The sequence below is a fragment of the Schistocerca americana genome, chromosome 4 (genome assembly GCF_021461395.2).
Source record: "Schistocerca americana isolate TAMUIC-IGC-003095 chromosome 4, iqSchAmer2.1, whole genome shotgun sequence".
Taxonomy (NCBI): domain Eukaryota; kingdom Metazoa; phylum Arthropoda; class Insecta; order Orthoptera; family Acrididae; genus Schistocerca; species Schistocerca americana.
The window spans coordinates 441558414-441578985 of NC_060122.1; the positions used below are offsets into that span (position 1 = coordinate 441558414).

Sequence of the window (20572 nt, forward strand, 5' to 3'; positions counted from 1 at the left end):
CACGTTAGTTGTAAATTAGCTGGAAGTAGACAATTTTACTTCCAGATCTCTGTAAGCTGGTTTCTCCGACCCCAGATTCCCTGTCTCAAATTGTTCAGTGGAGCATTCTCTGTCTTGTTACATTTTTGCACGCTCTTACGAAAACACACAGTGCGACACAGAGGTTTCGAAATGTGATTCTTGTTCTTGGCATATGACTCCACTGGCTATTAACAACCCACAAAATTAATTACAAAGCAAATTTAGAAAAAAAAAACTTCCATATGAAGTGTTCAATGAGCGAATCCTCTTTAAATCAATGGCACGTAACACTAATTAGCATAATTTTTGAGTAACAACCGACCTATTTCAAGACCTTAGGTCTGTTTTAAAAACGTAAGACAAGACAGGTGGTACTTATGATCTGAAGAATGTTTTTACGACATTCCACAAGGTCATGTTCACCGTACCATTTCCAAACTATTCACTGATTGGTGATTTTAGTTTTGAAGCCGCTCCATTTGCTGGTTGACTTCAGCAACAGGTCGCTCAAGAAAAATCTGTGGTGGTGCAGTGGTAAAAGAAATTGATCTACGGACTTACGTCAAACCGTAAATCATATCGTTCTGCAAGATCACATTAAAGTGCGAAAACTTATTTCTTTTTATATACTCCAGCCCTTGACAAAAGCGTCAATGGCGCATCATGTCAGGTGATGCAAAGAAATAATATAAATAATTTTATCCACCCTAACAATCGTGCGTGGTACTACGTAATGCCATCAACATTAATTAAAGGAAACTCAGAGGGGTCGCGTATCATTTCCGTAGGTGAAAAAATAACAACTTTTTATTTAATGATTTATGCAAATGTTCCATTTAGGAACAGGTATACCTCTCAGTTTCTTTTCAGATGTGAGAAAATCCTTGCAAAAATCATGAAATGGACATTTGTTTACGCGTGTTATTCTTTGGGCAGTCTTTGAGGTTAAATATCTTTGACAAACCCTCGGCAACAGTAGATGTAGGTAAGAAGCGGTGCGGCAGTATTTCGAGGATGGAGGAGATATTGAAAAAGCTGCTGGTGTCTGACAGTGCTGTCATTAAGGAGGTATATTCGAAGACGAACACGCAGTTCATTTTATTTTGTCACGTATTCACTTCATATGAAATTACAATTTCCTTCTAATAAAAACTTCTATAATACACTCTTCATACACGTGTTTTCGTCTGTTGCTGTCGTTTATTCTGCTTCAGATAAAAAATTGTTGTGCTATTTTTGCCATGATACGAAAACTTTCTTTGAAAGAACGTACTCCCACAACTTGTTATTAACTTCCAGGGCAGCAAAGAACTGAAAGAGGCTTTCAAGCAACCGGACGTTATACCACTTTTATGTAATGTTGTCGGGTCATCAGACAATCCTCAAATACGCCAATATGCTGCCGTATTGCTTAGGAAGAGGCTTGGACGAAGGAGACATTGGATGAAATTACCAGAGGATCTGAGAAATAAGTGAGTTGACTAATAAACATCTTGTCGTAGAGAAAGTTGCTATTTAGTGTAGTCACAGCAAGTGAATGCGTTTTTTTAATGCTAGCAAGTTTTATTTGCTACAGACAGTGCAAATCCATAGCAGTTTTTTTGCAATTCTTGATGTTTCCGCAGAAGCAAACAAGTCATTTTTTATGTAGTGTGAAATCCGACCTTATTAGTAGTTTGTTTAAAGTCCGCTAAGAAATTAAGGGTCATTGGAAAGGGTACGACAGGCATCCTTCCCTAATCAGAGCTGGAGTTACTTGTTGGACCCAAATATATCTCTCTCTCTCTCTCTCTCTCTCTCTCTCTCTCTCTCTCTGTGTGTGTGTGTGTGTGTGTGTGTGTGTGTGTGTGTGTGTGTGTGTGTGTGTGTTTATAAAATTAATAGCCAATATGTTGAAATGGCAGTGAAATTTGTGTGCCCTATTCAAGCATGCATACATTTAAGTAACACATATGCAACAAAACATGTATATACCCACACACAATTTAAAATTGCAAAACAGAGGCCTTCACTTGTATTGCAATGTTACTGTTGTTTATAAGGCAAATGGTTGAAGGGAAATAAATCAGTAGCCTATGTGAAGTGGCAATGAAGATGAGAAGGAAATAAAAGCTCAAAATTTTTGAGGAAGGATTACTGGAGAAAATGATCATAATGTGAACTGTTGTCACGAAACAAAATAAGGTAACACGTTTTGGCCCAATGATGACAGTATCGGAAAGATCTTAAACATGAAATTATGTAGGGCTTGATGTGTAAAAACGATAAATGGCTTAGGCTGCATCATTCATGAAGTTCCTGGTCACAGAATATCAGGAATTTTTCTTAAATAATCTCTAGTGGACAAATTAGATACTGCCTGCAGTAATTTCTTCAATTGAAGTACAAATGAATGTCAAAATGTGAAAAGTTTGAAGGTGCCAAACAAATGTACTGCTTGTTGTGTGTGTCTTTAGAATCATTGCATGTAAAACATCATCATTTAAAAGTAGTGCTCTTGAGGTTGCTTATATTGTTGGACATAACATATTGTATTTTTGTCAGTAAATGACATGAGAGTTTCAAAAATGCAGCAAGTACAGAATGAGATTTCCAAGTCACTGTTCTTGGAGTTGACCTGATTAAATTGAGAGTACTTTATATTTATTTATTTATTGTTCCGTGGAACCAAATTAAGGAGAAGTCTCCATGGTCATGGAACGAGTCGATACATAAAATTATAACACGATAGTAAAAACAGATAAAATGAAATGTAAGAAACATATTCAGGCTAAAATTCGTAAGTTTAAATAAAGAAAATCAATAGTATAACACTGGAATTTGCTTAATTTTTCAGCTCTTCCAGGAGCTCCTCGACAGAATAGGAGTGAGCCATGAGGAAACTCTTCAGTTTAGACTTAAGAGTTTGGGCTACTGCTAAGACTTTTGAGTTCTTGTGGTAGCTTATTGAAAATGGATACAGCAGAATAATGCACTCCTTTCTGCACAAGTGTCAAGGAAGTGCATTCCACATGCAGATCTGATTTCCGCCTAGTATTAACTGAGTGAAAGCTGCTAACTCTTGCGAATAAACTAATATTGCTAAATACAAACGACATTATAGAAAATATATACTGTGAGGGCAATGTCAGAATTCTCAGACCATTGAATAGGGGTCGACAAGAGGTTCTCGAACTTACACCACACATAGCTCGAACAGCCCGTTTTTGAGCTAAAAATACCCTTTTTGAATTAGAAGAATTACCCCAAAAAAAATACCATATGACATAAGCGTATGAAAATATGTGAAGTAGACTACTTTTTGCGTTGAACTGTCACTAATTTCAGATACTGTTCTAATGGTAAATAAAGCAGCATTTAGTTTCTGAACAAGATCCTGAACATGGGCTTTTCGCAACAGCTTACTATCTATCCGAACGCCTAGGAACTTGAACTGTTCCATCTTGCTTATAATATGCCCATTCTGTCTGATCAAAATATCAGTTCTTGTTGAACTGTCAGTTAGAAACTGTAAAAACTGAGTCTTACTGTGATTTAGCATCAAATTATTTTCCACAAGCCACAAACTTATTTCATGAACTACAGTTATTTGATACTGTTTCAGTATTACACATAAGATCCTTCACTGCCAAGCTGGTGTCATCATCAAACAGAAATATTTTTGAGTCACCTGTAATATCTGAAGGCATATCATTTATTTAAATAAGAAACAGCAGTGGCCCCAGCACCGACCCTTGGGGAACGCCCCACTTAACAGTGCCCCATTGGGACTGAACATCACTACCACTCTCAATATTGTGGAGAATTACCTTCTGCTTTCTGTTCTTAAAGTAAGAGGCGAACCAATTGTAAGCTACTCCCCTTACTCCATAATGGTCCAACTTCTGCAGTAATATTTTGTGATCAACACAGTCAAAAGCCTTCGTTAAATCAAAGAAAACAACTAGCGTTCGTAGCCTTTTATTTAATCCATCCAAAACCTCACAGAGAAAAGAGAATATAGCATTTTCAGTTGTTAAACCATTTCTAAAACCAAACTGTTCATTTGACAGCAAATTATGTGAATTTGAATGCTCCACTAACCTTGTATATACAACCCTCTCGATGACTTCAGCAAACACTGATGGCATAGAAATAGGTCAACATTATTCCTGTCTCCCTTTTTATAAAGGGGCTTCACTACCGAGTACTTTAATCGGTCAGGAAACCGACCACTCCTAAAGGAAAAGTTACAGATATGGCTAAGTACTGGGGTTACATACGTAGAACAATACTTCAGTATTCTGCTAGATACCCCGCCATATCCATGAGAGTTCTTGGTCTTGAGTGATTTAATTACTAATTCAATCTCCCTCTTGTCAGTATCATGGAGGAGCATTTCAGGTAACAGTCTCGGAACACTTTCTTCTACGAGCGCTATATGATTCCCTGTTGGGACTAGGTTTCTATTTAGTTCACCTTCTATATTCATAAAGTGCTAGTACCCTGTTCTGAACATTCTAACGGAAAGCAACTTTCAAAGAGCACGAGAAGGCTTGAGAAAAGCATTATATTTGTCTACTAGTATCAGCACTATAAACATCTTGCCACTTTTTTTCCTTGATAAGGTTTACAAAGGTCTCTACAGCAACTGGATCAGCTTTCCTAAACAGCTGATGACTAAATTTAACATGTGTTGCAGCACAAAAATCTTTTAGAGTTAAAATTTGTGCATCATGATCTGAAAGGCCATTCACCTTTTTGCTAACAGAATGCCCTTCTAGTAATGAGGAATGAACAAAAATGTTGTCTATGGTTGTTCTACTGTTCCCTTGCACTCTCGTTGGAAAGAAGTCGGTTTGCATAAGATTATACGAATTAAGGTGGTCTACCAGCATCCTCTTCCTTGCACAATCACTTACACAATTAATATTGAAGTCACCACATATAACTAACTTTTTGTATTTCCTATAAAATGAACCAAGAACCTCCTCTAGCTTTAGCAAAAATGTTGTGAAATCAGAGTCTGGGGATCTATAGATAACAACAGTTAGAAGTTTAGCTCCATTAAATTTAACCACACCTGCACAACATTCAAACACCTTTTCAGTGCAGTACTTTGAAACATCAATTGACTCAAATGGGATGCTGTTTTTCACATACATGGCTACTCCCCCACACCGCAAAGAGCTCCTCGAAAAGCTGCCAGCCAACCTGTATCCTGGTAAAGGAAGCCTCTGAATTATCTCCTTATTTAAGAAGTGTTCAGATATACCAATAATTTCAGAGTCAACATCTATAAGCAGTTCACTAACTTTATCTCTAATACCTTGTATATTTTGATGAAATATACTAATTCCCTCATTACTCGGATACCTAAGCTTTGTCAAAAGTGGTTCCTTTGTTAGAGAGACTTCCCTTAAGCAGGAATACCTGTCAGCTGACTTCAATCTAAAAAAGGTGCAGCTCTAACACCCACTACTGCAGGAAATTTCCCATGAGTGATCCCACCAACCCCACCTATACTGTCGCCTATAAGCTTTGCCAACCTCCCCTTCCCATACCTGTTGAGGTGCAGGCCATGTCTAGTGAAACCCGTCCTGCTGATAGACTCCACCGACACCACTGAAATGTGACCCACACTTTCTGTCATCAGCGCACCCCAAGTCATGTTATTATGCCTGACGGCTGTGTTAAGAAGAGGCCGATTGTGACGCTGAAACAGTTCCACGAAATGCACATTCGTGTTGCCAGTCTGAGTGGCTATCTTTTCCAGGTCACCATCTATGTCATACTCCCCATCCCTATCAATACTATTACCAGCCCCACCCACAATCACTACCTGATCTTCTTTAGTAAAATCCCTACATAACCCCCCTATGTTAAGTCACCTGAGCCAATCCTGCATTAGGCTTCACAATGCTGGTGACCTGGTACTCACTCCCCAGCACTTCCTGAAACTGCTGGCCTACACCTCTGCCATGAGAACTACCTAACAGCAGAACCTTCTTCTTCCTCTTCGACTTTGCAACTGTTCTAGCCACCGTAACTACTGAGGTCTGCTGCATACTTCCTACTTCTACAGCTACTCTATCCTGTGCAAGCTTCATCATCTCCCAATACGTACTGCAGCCTACATCCTTCTGAATCTGTTTAGTGAATTCATCCCTTGGTCTCCCTCTACATTCCATTATCCTTGTTTTGCTTTTGTTGATGTTCATCTTATATCCGCCTTTCAAGACACTGTCCATTCCGTTCAACTGCTCTTCCAAGTCCTTTGCTGTCTCTGACAGAATAACAATGTCATCGGCGAACCTCAAAGTTTTTATTTCTTCTCCATGGATTTTAATACCTACTCTGAATTTTTGTTTTGTTTCCTTTACTGCTTGCTCAATATACAGATTGAATAACATCGGGGAGAGGCTACAACCCTGTCTCACTCCCTTCCCAACCACTGCTTCCCTTTCATGTCCCTTGGCTCTTATAACTGCCATCTGGTTTCTGTGCAAATTGTAAATAGCCTTTCGCTCCCTGTATTTTACCCCTACCACCTTCAGAATTTGAAAGAGTATTCCAGTCAACATTGTCAAAAGCCTTCTCCAAGTCTACAAATGCTAGAAACCTAGCTTCTAAGATAAGTCGTAGGGTCAGTATTGCCTCACGTGTTCCCATATTTCTACAGAATCCAAACTGATCTTCCCCGAGGTCGGCTTCTACCAGTTTTTCCATTCGTCTGTACAGAATTCGCGTTAGTATTTTGCAGCCGTGACTTATTAAACTGACAGTTCGGTAATTTTCACATCTGTCAACACCTGCTTTCTTTGGAACTGGATTTATTATATTCTTCTTGAAGTCTGAGGGTATTTCACCTGTCTCATACATTTTGCTCACCAGATGGTAGAGTTTTGTCAGGACTGGCTCTTCCAAGGTTGTCAGTAGTTCTAATGGAATGTTGTCTACTCCCGGGGCCTTGTTTCGACTTAGGTCTTTCAGTGTTCTGTCAAACTCTTCACGCAGTATCTTATCTCCCATTTCATCTTCATCTACATCCTCTTCCATTTCCATAATATTGTCCTCAAGTACATCGCCCTTGTATAGAGCCTCTATGTACTACTACCACCTTTCTGCTTTCCCTTCTTTGCTTAGAACAGGGTTTCCATCTGAGCTCTTGATATTCATACAAGTGGTTCTCATTTCTCCAAAGGTCTCTTTAATTTTCCTGTAGGCAGTACCTATCTTACCCCTAGTGAGGTAAGCCTCTACATCCTTACATTTGTCCTCTAGCCGTGCCTGCTTAGCTATTTTGCACTTCCTGTTGATCTCATTTTTGAGACGTTTGTATTCCTTTTTGCCTGCTTCATTTACTGCATTTTTATATTTTCTCCTTTCATCAATTAAATTCAGTATTTCTTCTGTCACCCAAGGATTTCTACTAGCCCTCATCTTTACCTACTTGACCCTCTGCTGCCTTCACCACTTCATCCCTCAAAGCTATCCATTCTTCTTTACTGTATTTCTTTCCCCCATTCTTGTCAGTTGTTCCTTTATGCTCTTCTTCAAACTCTCTACAACCTCTGGTTCCTTGAGTTTATCGAGGTCCCATCTCCTCAAATTCCCACCTTTTTGCAGTCTCTTCAGTTTTAATCTACGGTTCCTAACCAATAGATTGTGGTCAGAGTCCACATCTGCCCCTGGAAATGTCTTAAAATTTAAAACCTGGTTCTTAAATCTCTGTCTTACCATTATATAATCTATCTGATATCTTCTAGTATCTCCAGGGTTCTTCCACGTATACAACCTTCTTTCATGATTCTTGAACCAAATGTTAGCTATGATTAAGTTATGCACTGTGCAAAATTCTACCAGGCGGCTTCCTCTTTCATTTCTTACCCCCAATCCATATTCACCTACTATGTTTCCTTCTCTCCCTTTTCCTACTCTCGAATTCCAGTCACCCATGACTATTAAATTTTCGTCTCCCTTCACTACCTGAATAATTTCTTTTATCTCATCATACATTTCATCAATTTCTTTGTCATCTGCAGAGCTAGTTGGCATATAAACTTGTACTACTGTTGTAGGCGTGTGCTTCGTGTCTATCTTGGCCATAATAATCCGTTCACTGGCCATAATAATCCGTTCACTATGCTGTTTGTAGTAGCTTACCCGAACTCCTATTTTTTATTCATTATTAAACCCACTCCTGCATTACCCCTATTTGATTTTGTATTTATGATCCTGTATTCGCCTGACAAAAAGTCTTGTTCCTCCTGCCACCGAACTTCACTAATTCCCACTATATCTAACTTTAACCTATCCATTTCCCTTTTTAAATTTTCTAACCTACCTGCCCGATTAAGGGATCTGACATTCCACGCTCCGATCCGTAGAACGCCAGTTTTCTTTCTCCTGATACCGATGTCCTCCTGAGTAGTCCCCCCCTGGAGATCCGAATGGGGGACTATTTTACCTCCGGAATATTTTACCCAAGAGGACGCCATCATCATTTATCCATGCAGTAAAGCTGCATGCCCTCAGGAAAAATTACGGCCGTAGTTTCCCCTTGCTTTCAGCCGTTCGCAGTACCAGCACAGCAAGGCCATTTTGGTTAATGTTACAAGGCCAGATCATTCAGTCATTCAGACTGTTGCCCCTCAACTACTGAAAAGGCTGAAAAGATGATCCTATGTCTGATGGTTACTCAAAGGCTGTGTATTAAAGATCCTTAACCATATTTGGCTCAAAAGTGTCTTTTCTTCACAACGATTAGAAAGTATTGTTGTACCAGTCATTAAGCTGGGTAAAATCCCAATGTCCTTCAACAGCTAATGACACGTAGCCTCACCAACAAGCTCTACAGATCCCTTGAAACGGTGGTTGCCCATTGATTATGCTAGGTTCTTGAACCTTGGGGCCTTTAGTTATCCTATTAGTGTGGTTTCATAGGACGATGATCTAAATCTGATCATCTGGTTACTTCGGAATTGACAATTGGCTAGGCTTTTTATAAACACCAACACATTATCAGTCTTTTTTGATGTACAGAAAGCATAGGATAGTGCTTGGCCCCATCACATTTTACTTATATCCACCACCCCTTTGATCCTTCGTACTGTAGATGGTACTGAACTCGGCTCTCCATGGCTACAAGAGAATGGCATGCCACAGGACTCCTTGTGGAATGTTATACTCTTCATCGCCATCAGTGGGCTAGTGACCTGTCTGGACTACTGCCCACCTTGAATTGTATGTCAATAACTTTAGCATTTGGTACAGCTTCCAGTCTAGCCTTCGCTGAACACAAGCTCCAAGGCCCCATCCAAAGGCCCTCCATATATACCCTTTCTTATGGTTTCAAATTCTCTCAGGCCGGAATGCGGTTCATGCATTTCTCTTATCATACCGTGGTTCATCGTGACACACAACTCTGCATGAGTGCTATTGTGGCCCATTCTTCCTTCCTGGGCTGCATTTCCTTCTCTGTGCCCCTTCTTCACTGTTCTTGCTACTTTCCCTTCCCTGTCCCTGCTCCTTTCCCTCTGCCACCACCTTCCCTTCTCTGGGTTTTTCTTACTTAAGTCGGCCTGACTATACATTAGGTTTCTTCTACTCTTTCCACTATTTGTTCCTCTTGCTTTTTCTTTTTCACCCTCTTTTACTTCCCCCCTTTGGGGTGTGACCTCCATTTCTATCTTTTCTCTGTGGTGTGAGCTATTTAGAGAAGAACTCTCTCTCTAGCATCTTCGGTGTGGATTCCTCCTCCCTCTTCCTTCCCTGTCATAGTGCCCTCCCCCTGCTCCACTATGTCACTAGCACATGTAGCCAGTCTGTGTAGTGGGGCTGTTACATATCCATTTAGTTGAGATCCCTGACAACAAAGGTATCCACTTCGATACATGAGCTGTTGCCTCCCAGTGCGTGCTTAGGAGTTGCTGCTTGTCATTCTGGAGCATTGGAACTTCTGGCAATGGCCACCGTGCCAGATGTCCCCTGCTGTGTTTGGGTGATGCTCACAGGGTGAAACAGCCCTGGACCGGAGTTGGTAGTATCAGGACAGACATTTTGCATATGAAACGTGTTATGCTCCAAAATACTGGTCATCTTTGGTTGGCAATGGATCATTTACTGCTGCTTCTTATGACCCCGTGGCCTTCCCTTCCCTGGCTACACTGAGAGAGGAAGAGTTCACTGGCTTGGGTGAAACACTTTTCCCCACTACCTGATCTATACTAGGATGGACAAGGACACATTCACCATCACAAAACCATAACTTTGTGTGGAAAATAGTGAAGGCAGGTTTGGCGAAGTGGAATCCCTCAGTAAGATGTGGTCGGGTTCACTGTTGATCAGAACTTCTTCTGCTGCCACCTAAACTGCATCCGTCCATTCATATTTGTGACCATGTTGGTGACATCCAAGTGTCCATTACTCCTTACTAGTCTTTGAGTATGGCTCAGGGAGCCATTTCTCGTAAGGGCCTCATCCTTCAAACTTATGAGGAACACCAGGCCAATCCAGAACAAAGGGGCTTTCATTTTGTTGGGTTCAGAATTGCATTAATACAGGAACTTTTACTCTGGCATTTAAGGGAGATATTCTACCAGAGGTCAAGGTTGTGTGTTATCAGTGTGACATGAAGCCGTATGTCCCACCACCCATGAGGAGTTTTCAGTGTTCGCATTTCGGGCACATCTTCCCACTGTACGGATGACCCTCAGTGTGATGAATATGGACATCCACTCCGTCAGGGGAGTCCTTCGCTTCCATTGCCCATGTCTGTAAATTGTCAAGTCCATCACTCTCCACACTCACCAGATTGCCCAATTTATAAGGAGGAAAAGAAGATAACAGGAGTAAAAGGTCCACGATTGTTTATTCTACATTGAGGTTCTTCAGAAATATGGCTTTCATCCTGTGTTGGTGAAACATATCTCAGCATGTGTTAGATCCTTTTCCCCCTTCTCCCTCATCCTTACCTCTTACCTTTGTACTACTCCTTGCTCCTCTCCCCTGCATTTCCGAAGCCCTCCACTCCATGTGCCACTCTACGTCCCTGGCCGGAGAAGTGTCAGCCTCCTTCCGTACCCACTGGCGATGGAGCTTCCTCCTCGTTGACACATTTCTTGCAGACCACGACTTGTACCAACTTAATGATGGTTCCCCTACTCATCTTAGTGCCACCTATGGAACTTATCTGCCATGACCTTCTGCTCACTTCCCCTCCTTTTCTTCCTTCCCTACACTCGTCAACACACTATGACCTCTATGACAGTGACCACTTCCTGTTAGTTCTCATATTCCCTTCCCATCTCCTGATGGCTAGGTTATCCTGCTAAGCTTTCCATTGTGCTGATTGGCCTCTGTATGCCTGCCATGTTGTGTTTACATGTTCCTTGTCATGCTGTATTTATGGAGTCATCTGTGATCCATCCGATAAGATAATTCATGCCACCAGCTTATCCATTCCCTGCTCGACAGGCTCCGCTCACTGCTAGCATGTTCTAAGTTGAAGCACAGCCATTGCCACTCGCATCTATGATCGCCATCGCCCCATGAAACGTTTCAAGTGGCACCTGTCCTCCACCGGTCTCTTTCTTTAAAAGTCTTCGTGCCAAAGCCTGTTAATTAATCAGATAGTCAGGTGTGTTGGGAACACTTTGTCTCCTCCCTAAGTTCTGCTGTCCATTTGTCATGGCTGTGGGCTACACTCTGCACCCTCAAAGGTTGTCAGTAGCAGTCTTTCATTCTGGGCCTTATCCTTCCAGGTGGCCTTCGTATGGATCCATCCGTTCTCACAGAACAACTCTTGACCCATTTTGGGACAGCATTGGCATCAGCCTCCTATCCTGCTGCCTTCCTCCTCCAGAAACAGAGAGGTGAAGCTTCCCACTTAGGTTTTACCCCTTGTCAGGTGAAATCCTACAGTGAACTATTTACGGAATGGGAGCTTCTTCTGGTCCTCTCTTCTTCCCACAGTTCAGCTCCTGGCCTTGATTCCATCCATCACCAACTGCTTCAACATCTCAATCATCCACAGTGGCAATATCTCCTCCAGGTGTTCATATTTGACTTGAAGGCATTTTTCCCTCTCATTGGAAAGCGGTATTATGGTTCCTGGCCTTAAGCCTGGCAAGGTCCATCGTCCCTTGATAGTTACCAGCCGATCAGCGTGTCCAATGTCCCCTTCAAGTTACAAAAACAGATGGTGGCTTGTTGGCTCATTTGCATCCTTGTATCTCGGTACCTTTTAACTCCTTGCCAATACGGCTGTTGAGAGAGACAGTCTCTGATCGATAGTCTGCTTCGATTGGAAACCATTGTTTGGCAGTCCTTTCCTTAGTGATGCCACCTTGTCATAGTTTCCTTCAATCTTCTAAAGCCTACAACGCAGATTGGCACTATCACATCCTCCTTACACTCTGTGAGTGATCTTGCCCCCCCCCCCCCCCTCCCGATTTTTATTAGCCAGTTCCTATCCCACTGATCACCGCTTTCAGCTCTCTGCAGACCCAGGAGAAATGCATTCCACAGGGCTCCGTATTAAGTGTCCTTTTTCTCATTGTTATTAATGGACTTAGGGCTTCTGCTGGACTGTTGGTTACCCCTGCTCTATATGTGGATGATTTCTGTATTTGAGCAAGCCAGCTCTCAGTGGATTCTGTGGAACATCTCCAGGATGCCATCTGATTCGCTTCCATGTGATCAAACTTTCATAGTTTCCAGTTCTCCCCCTTAAGTCGAGGCTGGTGCATTTGTCGCCATATTACGATCAGTCCTGATCCGGAGCTGTACCTCAATGCCCAACACCTGACTGTGGTCCCCCAATTCTGTTTCTTGGGTGTTCTTTTTGACAAGGAGTGTACTTGGTTGCCCCAGATCCGTCATATGAAGGTTGGCTGTTTGCATAAACTTACTGTACTTCGCTTCCTTGCCAACACCACTTGGGGTACAGATTGGTTGACTCTTCTCCACCTTTATTGGGTATCAGTTCTGTCTTGTCTGGACTGTGGTTGTGAAGTTCATGGATCAGCTGCCCCTTTCATGCTGCTCCTCTTGGACCCAGTGCATCATCATGGTGTCTGTTTAACCACTGATGCCTTTCACACCAACCCTGTGAAAAGTCTTCTGTTTGATGCTGGAATCGCTCCCCTTTCTGTTCGGCAGTCACGGCTGCTGATTTTCTATGTTGTCACTATCCGCTCTTTCCCTGCACACCCCTGCTAGTCTTTTTGTTGCTTTGGGACATTGCCTGCACTCAGATTGGTTTATAAGTTAGGCTCCGTCTTGCTTCTCCTCACGGCAATTTCCATCTTCCCTTGTTTTCTTCTTCTTCTTCTTCACCACGTTCTCTCTCAACCACCTTCACTTGGTTAGTTGATCAGCCCTGAATTTGGGCAGATCTATTCCAGGGCTCAAAACCCCTATCACTACAATGGTGGTCCATTGTTTGTTCTGTCCATTCTTACAGGAGTTTCAGGGTGCTATTGTTTTTCTACACTGATGGCTCTAAATCTGCTGATCACATGGGATGTACCTTCACATCTTTTGTTGGCGCTGAAGATCTCTTGCCTGCCATGTATGGGTTGTTTGCTGTAGAACTGATGGCCTTCCATTGGGCCCTCTACCTTATTAAAAGGTCCTCCATCTGAGTTTTGTTGTGTACTGACTCATTGAGTGGCCTTTAGGTTAGGTGTTTTTCAAGCCACCTCTTGGTTTCTGCCATCCACAACCTTCTTGCCAGTCTTGGTGCTGCTGATTGTTCGGGTCACTTACATTGGGCTCCCGAGTAGTGAATTGCCAAATGTCAGAGGAAGAGCAGACATCTACCACCCGTTCTGTGACCCCTCTAGGGGCAGATTTGTGATTTGTGGCTTTACGTCAAATCCCTTTTCCCTTACTAGTGAGATGACTCCCCTGGCAGGTTACCCCATTGACTAAGAAACTACGTGCAATCAAGGAGGGTGCCATCATGGTGGAGTTCTTCCCTCCACCCGTACAGGCGGGGACCTACCATCCTCTGCCGTCTTCATATTGGCCATACTTGGTTGACCTATGGTTGTATACTCCACAGTGAATGCCCCCCCTCCACTTGGGCCAGGTTCTCCCTCTCTTCTCCCTATGTTTTATCTGGTCTTCTATGCCATTTGTTTACCTTTTTCTTGTCTTCTTCACCTCATGTGGTCATGGTATGGTGCAGGTATTGAGAAGGGATGGTGGCGATGCTGGTGCACGTCTCTGGCGTGCCCCTACTCTAGCCATTCCCCCACCCTCCTGCTGTTCTTTACTTTCCGTGCTGCCCTGATATTCTATTTACCTCTTTATTTGCCCTTTTCCCCTTCCCTCTGGGCTGTGCTGTGCTGTTTCAGTTCCTCCTTTGCTTTCTGCCACCTTAAATCATGGACCGATGACCACGCTATGTGGTCCCCTCCCCCAACCAACCAGCCAGCCATCCATCTACCTGGGTACGCCGTGCTTGGCCTTAGTTGCGTAGTCTTTAGTTTTGGAACTGCTCTCTGATAAAAAGCTGAATTGGCTGCTCCACACTTGTCAGCTAAAGACTAGCTGCTTGCAGAAGCTTAATGCACTGTGCTTCCTCGCCGCACATATTGGGGTGCAGATTGTAGTACTTATCTCTGCATTTACTGGTCCCTGTTTTCATCCTAATTGCCTAGGAGTACCAGGTCTTGTTTGGAAGCACCTTCACTATGAAACTAAAGACATAGTCCATTGTGGAGTTAGACTGGCCACTCCAGTGTATTCTGGTCTAGTCCCATAGTTAGTCTGCTTGCTGACGTGAGAATCATCCCTCTTCAGTTCAAACAGTAACAGCAGTTACGCACTTACGCAATCATAATCCTACAATTTCCTACTCATCCAACTAATCGCATTAGTTTTGCATATGAGGGCACTGATCCTGACACCCGCCCTCAGGTGGGATCACCAGTTGGGGCATACTTCGCAGTCCTGAGACCTGGACTCATCTCCTTAAAATGTGCTCCCCATGTTTTTCCTGTACACTTCCCTTGGTATCCAGGGAATGTATTAGGACTGATCTATTTCAAGGTCCTAAAGTCTGTTGCTCCGTTGAGTTTTCAGTTTCTGTTCCTTTCAGTTCTTCATTAGTATAGGCATGCTATCTTTATTTACACTGACAGCTCTAAAACTATGGATAAGGTTGGATATGCTTTTAAGTGTCCTGCCGGTCAGGAACAACATTGGTTGCCGGGAACATGCATTTTTATGGCAAATCTGATGGTCATAAAGAGCCCTAAGCTTTATTAAAGGGGCCTCCCCTGACTATATTCTAATTTGTAGTGACTCGGTGAGCAGTATCAGGCAACTGATCTGTGGTATCTGCTTTTCATGACGTCTTGGACCTTTGTTGTATTGCCTGCTTAACTGACTTCTGGTTCCCAAGTTGTGGGTATTGCAGGAAATGAACTGGCAGGCTGTTTGGCTAGACGAACCATTACTCGTCCCATATTCATTTTGACAGTCTTGAATGTGGATTTGTTGGTGCAGATAAGGTGTCTACTGTCTCAGAAATGTATCATTGTCTGATGAGCTACTCCCCCACTAATCTACCATCCTCGTGCCTCTGCATTTGTCATACTGAACTAACCCATAGTTTTATTTTGTGTAATGAGCTACCCCCATCTTGTGTTTGTGGAGTGTTGTAGACAACTCATATCCAGTGAAATGCCGCCACCTTCTGGCTCTCCATGATGAGCATGATCTTTGGAATTGTTTGTCTCTAATATTGGCAGGCTACTCATGGACACTTGAACTAGTTCTCAGTTCCCTCCGTGATAGAGGTGTTTATTATGATATATGAAGTTTTAAACTACCTTCGGAATGGTTGGGATTGGGGCATCTCTTGTTGGTTGCTGCATCTAGGGACCCTTGACGCTGCATACTTTGACAGCTGTCCCTGTCATCCCCCTTTTACTATGTATTAATTGCATTTAGATGTTGTTTGCCCCTTCTGCTGCACCATGTTTTAAGTTTTAGGGGTGTCACTGTTGAATAGTAGGTGTTGCTCCCTCATTAATGCTTTGACCCTAATGGAAAAGGGTGGTGCTCCCATTGTAAGCAGAGCTCGGGACACACCCACCTTCTCCTGTAAATATTTCTCTCATCTTGCTTTATTATTGTCAGTCCCATTGATGTCCATTAAGTTCTCAGTCTTCTCGTTTTTACTGCTGTGAATTCATGACAAGAAGGCATTCTTCACTCTGTAATTGTCTTAAGCTTTAGTTGGATTGGTTGGGATTAGGTATGAGTGGGGTTTCTTTTGCCACCGATGAGCGTTGGGAGACCCCTCATCTCTTCTGACCTACATACTGGCCCAATCCATATACTTTTGTTTCCTCATAATTTTTTTCTCCACTTTGGCATCAGTGTTGCCTTCAGTGCATAGATTTTACCACTCCTGTGTACTTTCATTATCTCATCACATTCCTGGCAGACGTCACTAACTCCACATGAACTGCCCATTGACTGAGGACTGATGACCCAACCAGCCAACCAATTCTCCTGGAAAATAAAATTGGCAGCTAGTACCTTTTAGTAGCTCTATAAATTAATGTTTTAATAAAATGGGGGAATTATCAGTGTGAACCCAAATGAATTTCCACTCAAGCACAGTCTGTAGATTTTTGTCAAAATAGCATATAGTAGATATGAATATGATTATAGTCATGCCTTTTGTTGTCTATTAAGTAAATAGATTTCATGTGCTACAGTACAGACTGTAGCATCAACTCTGATGTATTAACAATGAGCACTTACTAAGTTGGTGTTTATGCAGGATCAAACAAGGTATACTGGAGACTTTGGTCAAAGAACAGCAGAAAAGTGTGAAGACTTCCATTGCACAATTTGTTGGAATCCTGGTGAAACATGAGCTACCAAGCCAGAGCTGGCCCGAAGTCCTGCAGTTTATTCAGCAGCTGTGTTCTAGTGAAAACTATGCAGATAAGGAAGTAAGTTGATTCCATCACTGAAAAAACTTATTTTTCTTGATAGGAAAGTAAATTGTTTTTCACTGAAGCTTTTGTAAACTTAATACTACCACCACTGTTACTCTGACCATTCATAGTGCCTACTTAGTGCAGAGTTATTGCTCTGACTTTGTTTCCGGCAAAAACCTATAAAAAGTTTAGATGATGTGAATTGATTCCATTTAGTCTCAAATATTGTCTAATTGTAAGTACTGTAAGAAGACTGATGCAGCAAGATGCCAATTGACTTGTCACCGAAACAGACATGTTTGTGGTGTGACAGACATGAAATAACAAAAAATTATATGCTATATACCTTTGTTAACAGTTTTGGGCAGTGCAGGGAGGACACTATTTCAAATCTATCCCTAGACGTCAAAGATGTTACTCAACAAAGTGAACTGTAGACACCAATCTCGGTGGAAAAGTAACTAATCATGTGACTGAGTACAGCCATGTTCCAATACAAAGTAGTGTGTATTGTTACCTTCTACTAAAAGTGCAAAAAAATATTATGGGAAACCCCAGTGGCTTGCTGTTAACGCTAGAAATTTGGTGGTGGTGGTGGTGGTGGAATAGGAGGAGGAATAACTATAATATATATTCTAGAACAGGTTGAAAGAGTGATTTGTAAGCAATCTTCTTTGTAGACTGATTGCACTTCCCCAGTATTCTACCAATAAACTGAAGTTCACCATCTGCTTTACCCAGGACTGAGCCTATGTAATCCTTCCATTTCATATCCGTACAGTGTGGCTTATTGAAATTGTAGCCATAGGATATCATTTTTTCTCTTTGTGAAGTGCACAATTTTACACTTCTGAACATTTAAGGGAAGTTGCCAGTATTTGCACCACTGAGAAATCTTGTCAAGATCTCAATGAATATTTATGCAACTTCTTTCAGATCGTACTTGATTGTATAAAACTGCATCATCTGCAAAAAGTCTGTTAACATTAACATTGTCCACAAGATTGTTAATATACAACATGAATAGCAAGGGTCGTCTCACCACACTTCCCCGGTGCATACCCGAAGTTATAGTTCTACATCTGATGATGATTCTCCATCCAAGATAACATGCTGTGTCCTCCCTATAAAAAAAATCCTCAATCTAGCCAAAGGTTTCACTAATAAATAAATGTCGTGTGACCAGGACCTCCCGTTGGGTAGACCGTTCGCCGAGTGCTAGTCTTTCAATTTGACGCCACTTCGGCGACTTGCGCGTCAATGCCTGATGACTGCAGTGTTTTCACTGCAGAGCGGATGGATATATCTCGTGCTCTTGAGCACATCTGTTCGTGCCCTGGGGAGTCGTTTCTTCTGTGTACTGACTCCTTGAGCAGCCTACAAGCTATCGACCAGTGCTACCCTTGTCATCCTTTGGTAGCGACCATCCAGGAGTCCATCTGTGCCCTGGAATGGTCCGACCGGACCCCAGGACACGTTGGAATCCCAGTCAACAAACTTGCTGACATGCTGGTGAAACAGACTACATGGAAACCTCTTATGGAGATCGGTATTCCAATAACTGACCTGCATTTGTTTTTACATCACTAGGTTTTTCAGCCTTGGGAGATGGAATGGCATGGTCTCAGTACGCACAACAAACTGTGTGCCATTAAGGAGACAACGAATGTGTGGCAGTCCTCCATGTGGGCCTCTGTGTTTCTCTGCCGGCTCCGCATTGGCCATGCTTGGGTGACCCACGGTTACCTCCTGCGCCGTGAAGACCCGCCTCAGTGTTGATATGGTGCCCGGTTGACAGTGACCCATAGTCTGGTGCACTGTCCCACTTTGACTGAATTGCAACGAAATCTTCGGTTACCGGACTTGCCGCTAATTTTATCTGACAACGCCTCATCAGCTAATTAGTTTTATGTTTTACTTGTGAGGATTGTAACGGCAACTGCAGCAATACCGGCACCTTTATTCTGGCTTTAGAGGGAGATGTCTCAGGACAAGCACCCCCTCCTGATGCCCTTGGAGGTACCATCTCCCCTTTGAAACCAGTCTGACATTGTATTTATGGATGTCACCCCATTGTTGTTGTTGGCAGATGGTAATGTGGTGGCGTGATTTACTCCAGCCTGTTCACCTCCCATTTGGATACCTGCTCCAGGATAATTCAATGTCACTGTATGCTACCATAACCTCCCAGAGTTCAAATTTCTTATTACTTTTTACTCAACAGCTTGTATATTTTTCCAGGATTCTCATTTTACTGACAGTCACTCACTGCCTCTTCATTCATTTCGTGCTTTGTCAGATCCAAGTTGGTCCGTAGAGGGCTTCTGGTGGTGTCTGCCTGTAGGTCCATATGTATTTCATTAGTACATGGATCCCACTTCGTATCCCATTGGAAATAGTTGCCATCCGGGTCCACTTGGAGTCGGGTGTCATGGTTTGCAATGTCTGTCTCCCTCCTGAAAGGCAACCTAATTCTGCTGCCCTAACTGCACTGCTTCAGCAACTCCCCCTCCCTTCCCCCTCCTTGGTGATTTTAATGCCCATCACATTTAGTGCTTTCTAATGTATTTTGGGGGCTTCTCATTAGCCAATTTGTTGCAGACTGTGACCTGTACCTTCTTAACAATGCTGCCACTATTCATATTAGTGCTGTGTATGGCATTTTCTGTCATTGATCTTACATGCTCTTCCCCTCCCCCTTTTTCTTTCTTCCTTCCTTCCTTCCTTCCTTCCTTCCTTCCACTAGTCACCACACAATGACCTCTGATAGTAACCTCTTCTGTTGATTCTCTCATTGCCTCTCTCACTGCTAAGATTACCCTGCTGGGCTTTTCTTCATGCTGATTGGCATCTACATACTTCCCAGTTCATGTTTCTACTCACTCTATCAATTTCTATTGATGAAGTCATCCATGATCTCTCCAATAAGATAACCTGTGTTGCTGACATTGGCTGTTCCCAACTTGAGGGATGCCGTTTGTCATCGGCCAATTCCATGGTGGGGCATGGCTATTTTCACCGCTATCCGTGATCATCACCCCCCCACCCCCCTTGCAACATCTTAAGTGGCACATGTCCTCCACCAGTCTTATTACCTTCAAAAGTCTTGGCACCATAGCCCGTTACTTACCCAAACAGAGCAAATGGGTATGTTGTCTCCTCCCTATGCTCTTATATCCCTTCAAGAGTGTGGGTTACACTCTGCACCCTTCAAGGTTATCAGAGGTAGTCCTCCCTTCTGGGCCTAGTCCTTCCAGGTAGCCTTTGTATGGATCCATCAGTTCTTGGAACACCTCACGTCCATTTTGCGATGGCATTGGCGTCAGCCTCTTATCCAGCTGCCTTCCTACTCTGGAAACAGCAGGCTGAAGCTTCCCACTTAGGTTTTACCCCTTGTCAGGCAGAATCCTACAGTGAACTATTTACTGAACGGGAGCTGCTTCTGGCCCTCTCTCCTCCTCATGATTCTGGCCCTGGCTCCGATTCAATCTATAACAAATTGCTTCAACACCTCAGTCCTCTACCATGCCAGTGTCTCCTCCAGGTGTTTAACTGTATTTGGCTCAAAGGCATTTTCCCCTCTCAGTGCAGGGACATTG

The 20572-nt window shown here is 42.8% G+C and overlaps 1 protein-coding gene across 1 annotated transcript in view; it reads left to right on the forward strand.

Annotated features, from left to right (window-relative positions):
• Positions 1-971: 971 nt before the first annotated feature.
• Positions 972-20572, forward strand: part of LOC124612750 (importin-4-like) — a 112830-nt gene continuing 93229 nt past the window's right edge. Inside the window, exons 1-3 of the mRNA XM_047141141.1 lie at positions 972-1089; positions 1321-1493; positions 16811-16985. Coding sequence (XP_046997097.1) covers positions 1036-1089; positions 1321-1493; positions 16811-16985 — 402 coding nt within the window. The 5' untranslated portion in view covers positions 972-1035. The remainder of the gene's footprint in view (positions 1090-1320; positions 1494-16810; positions 16986-20572) is intronic.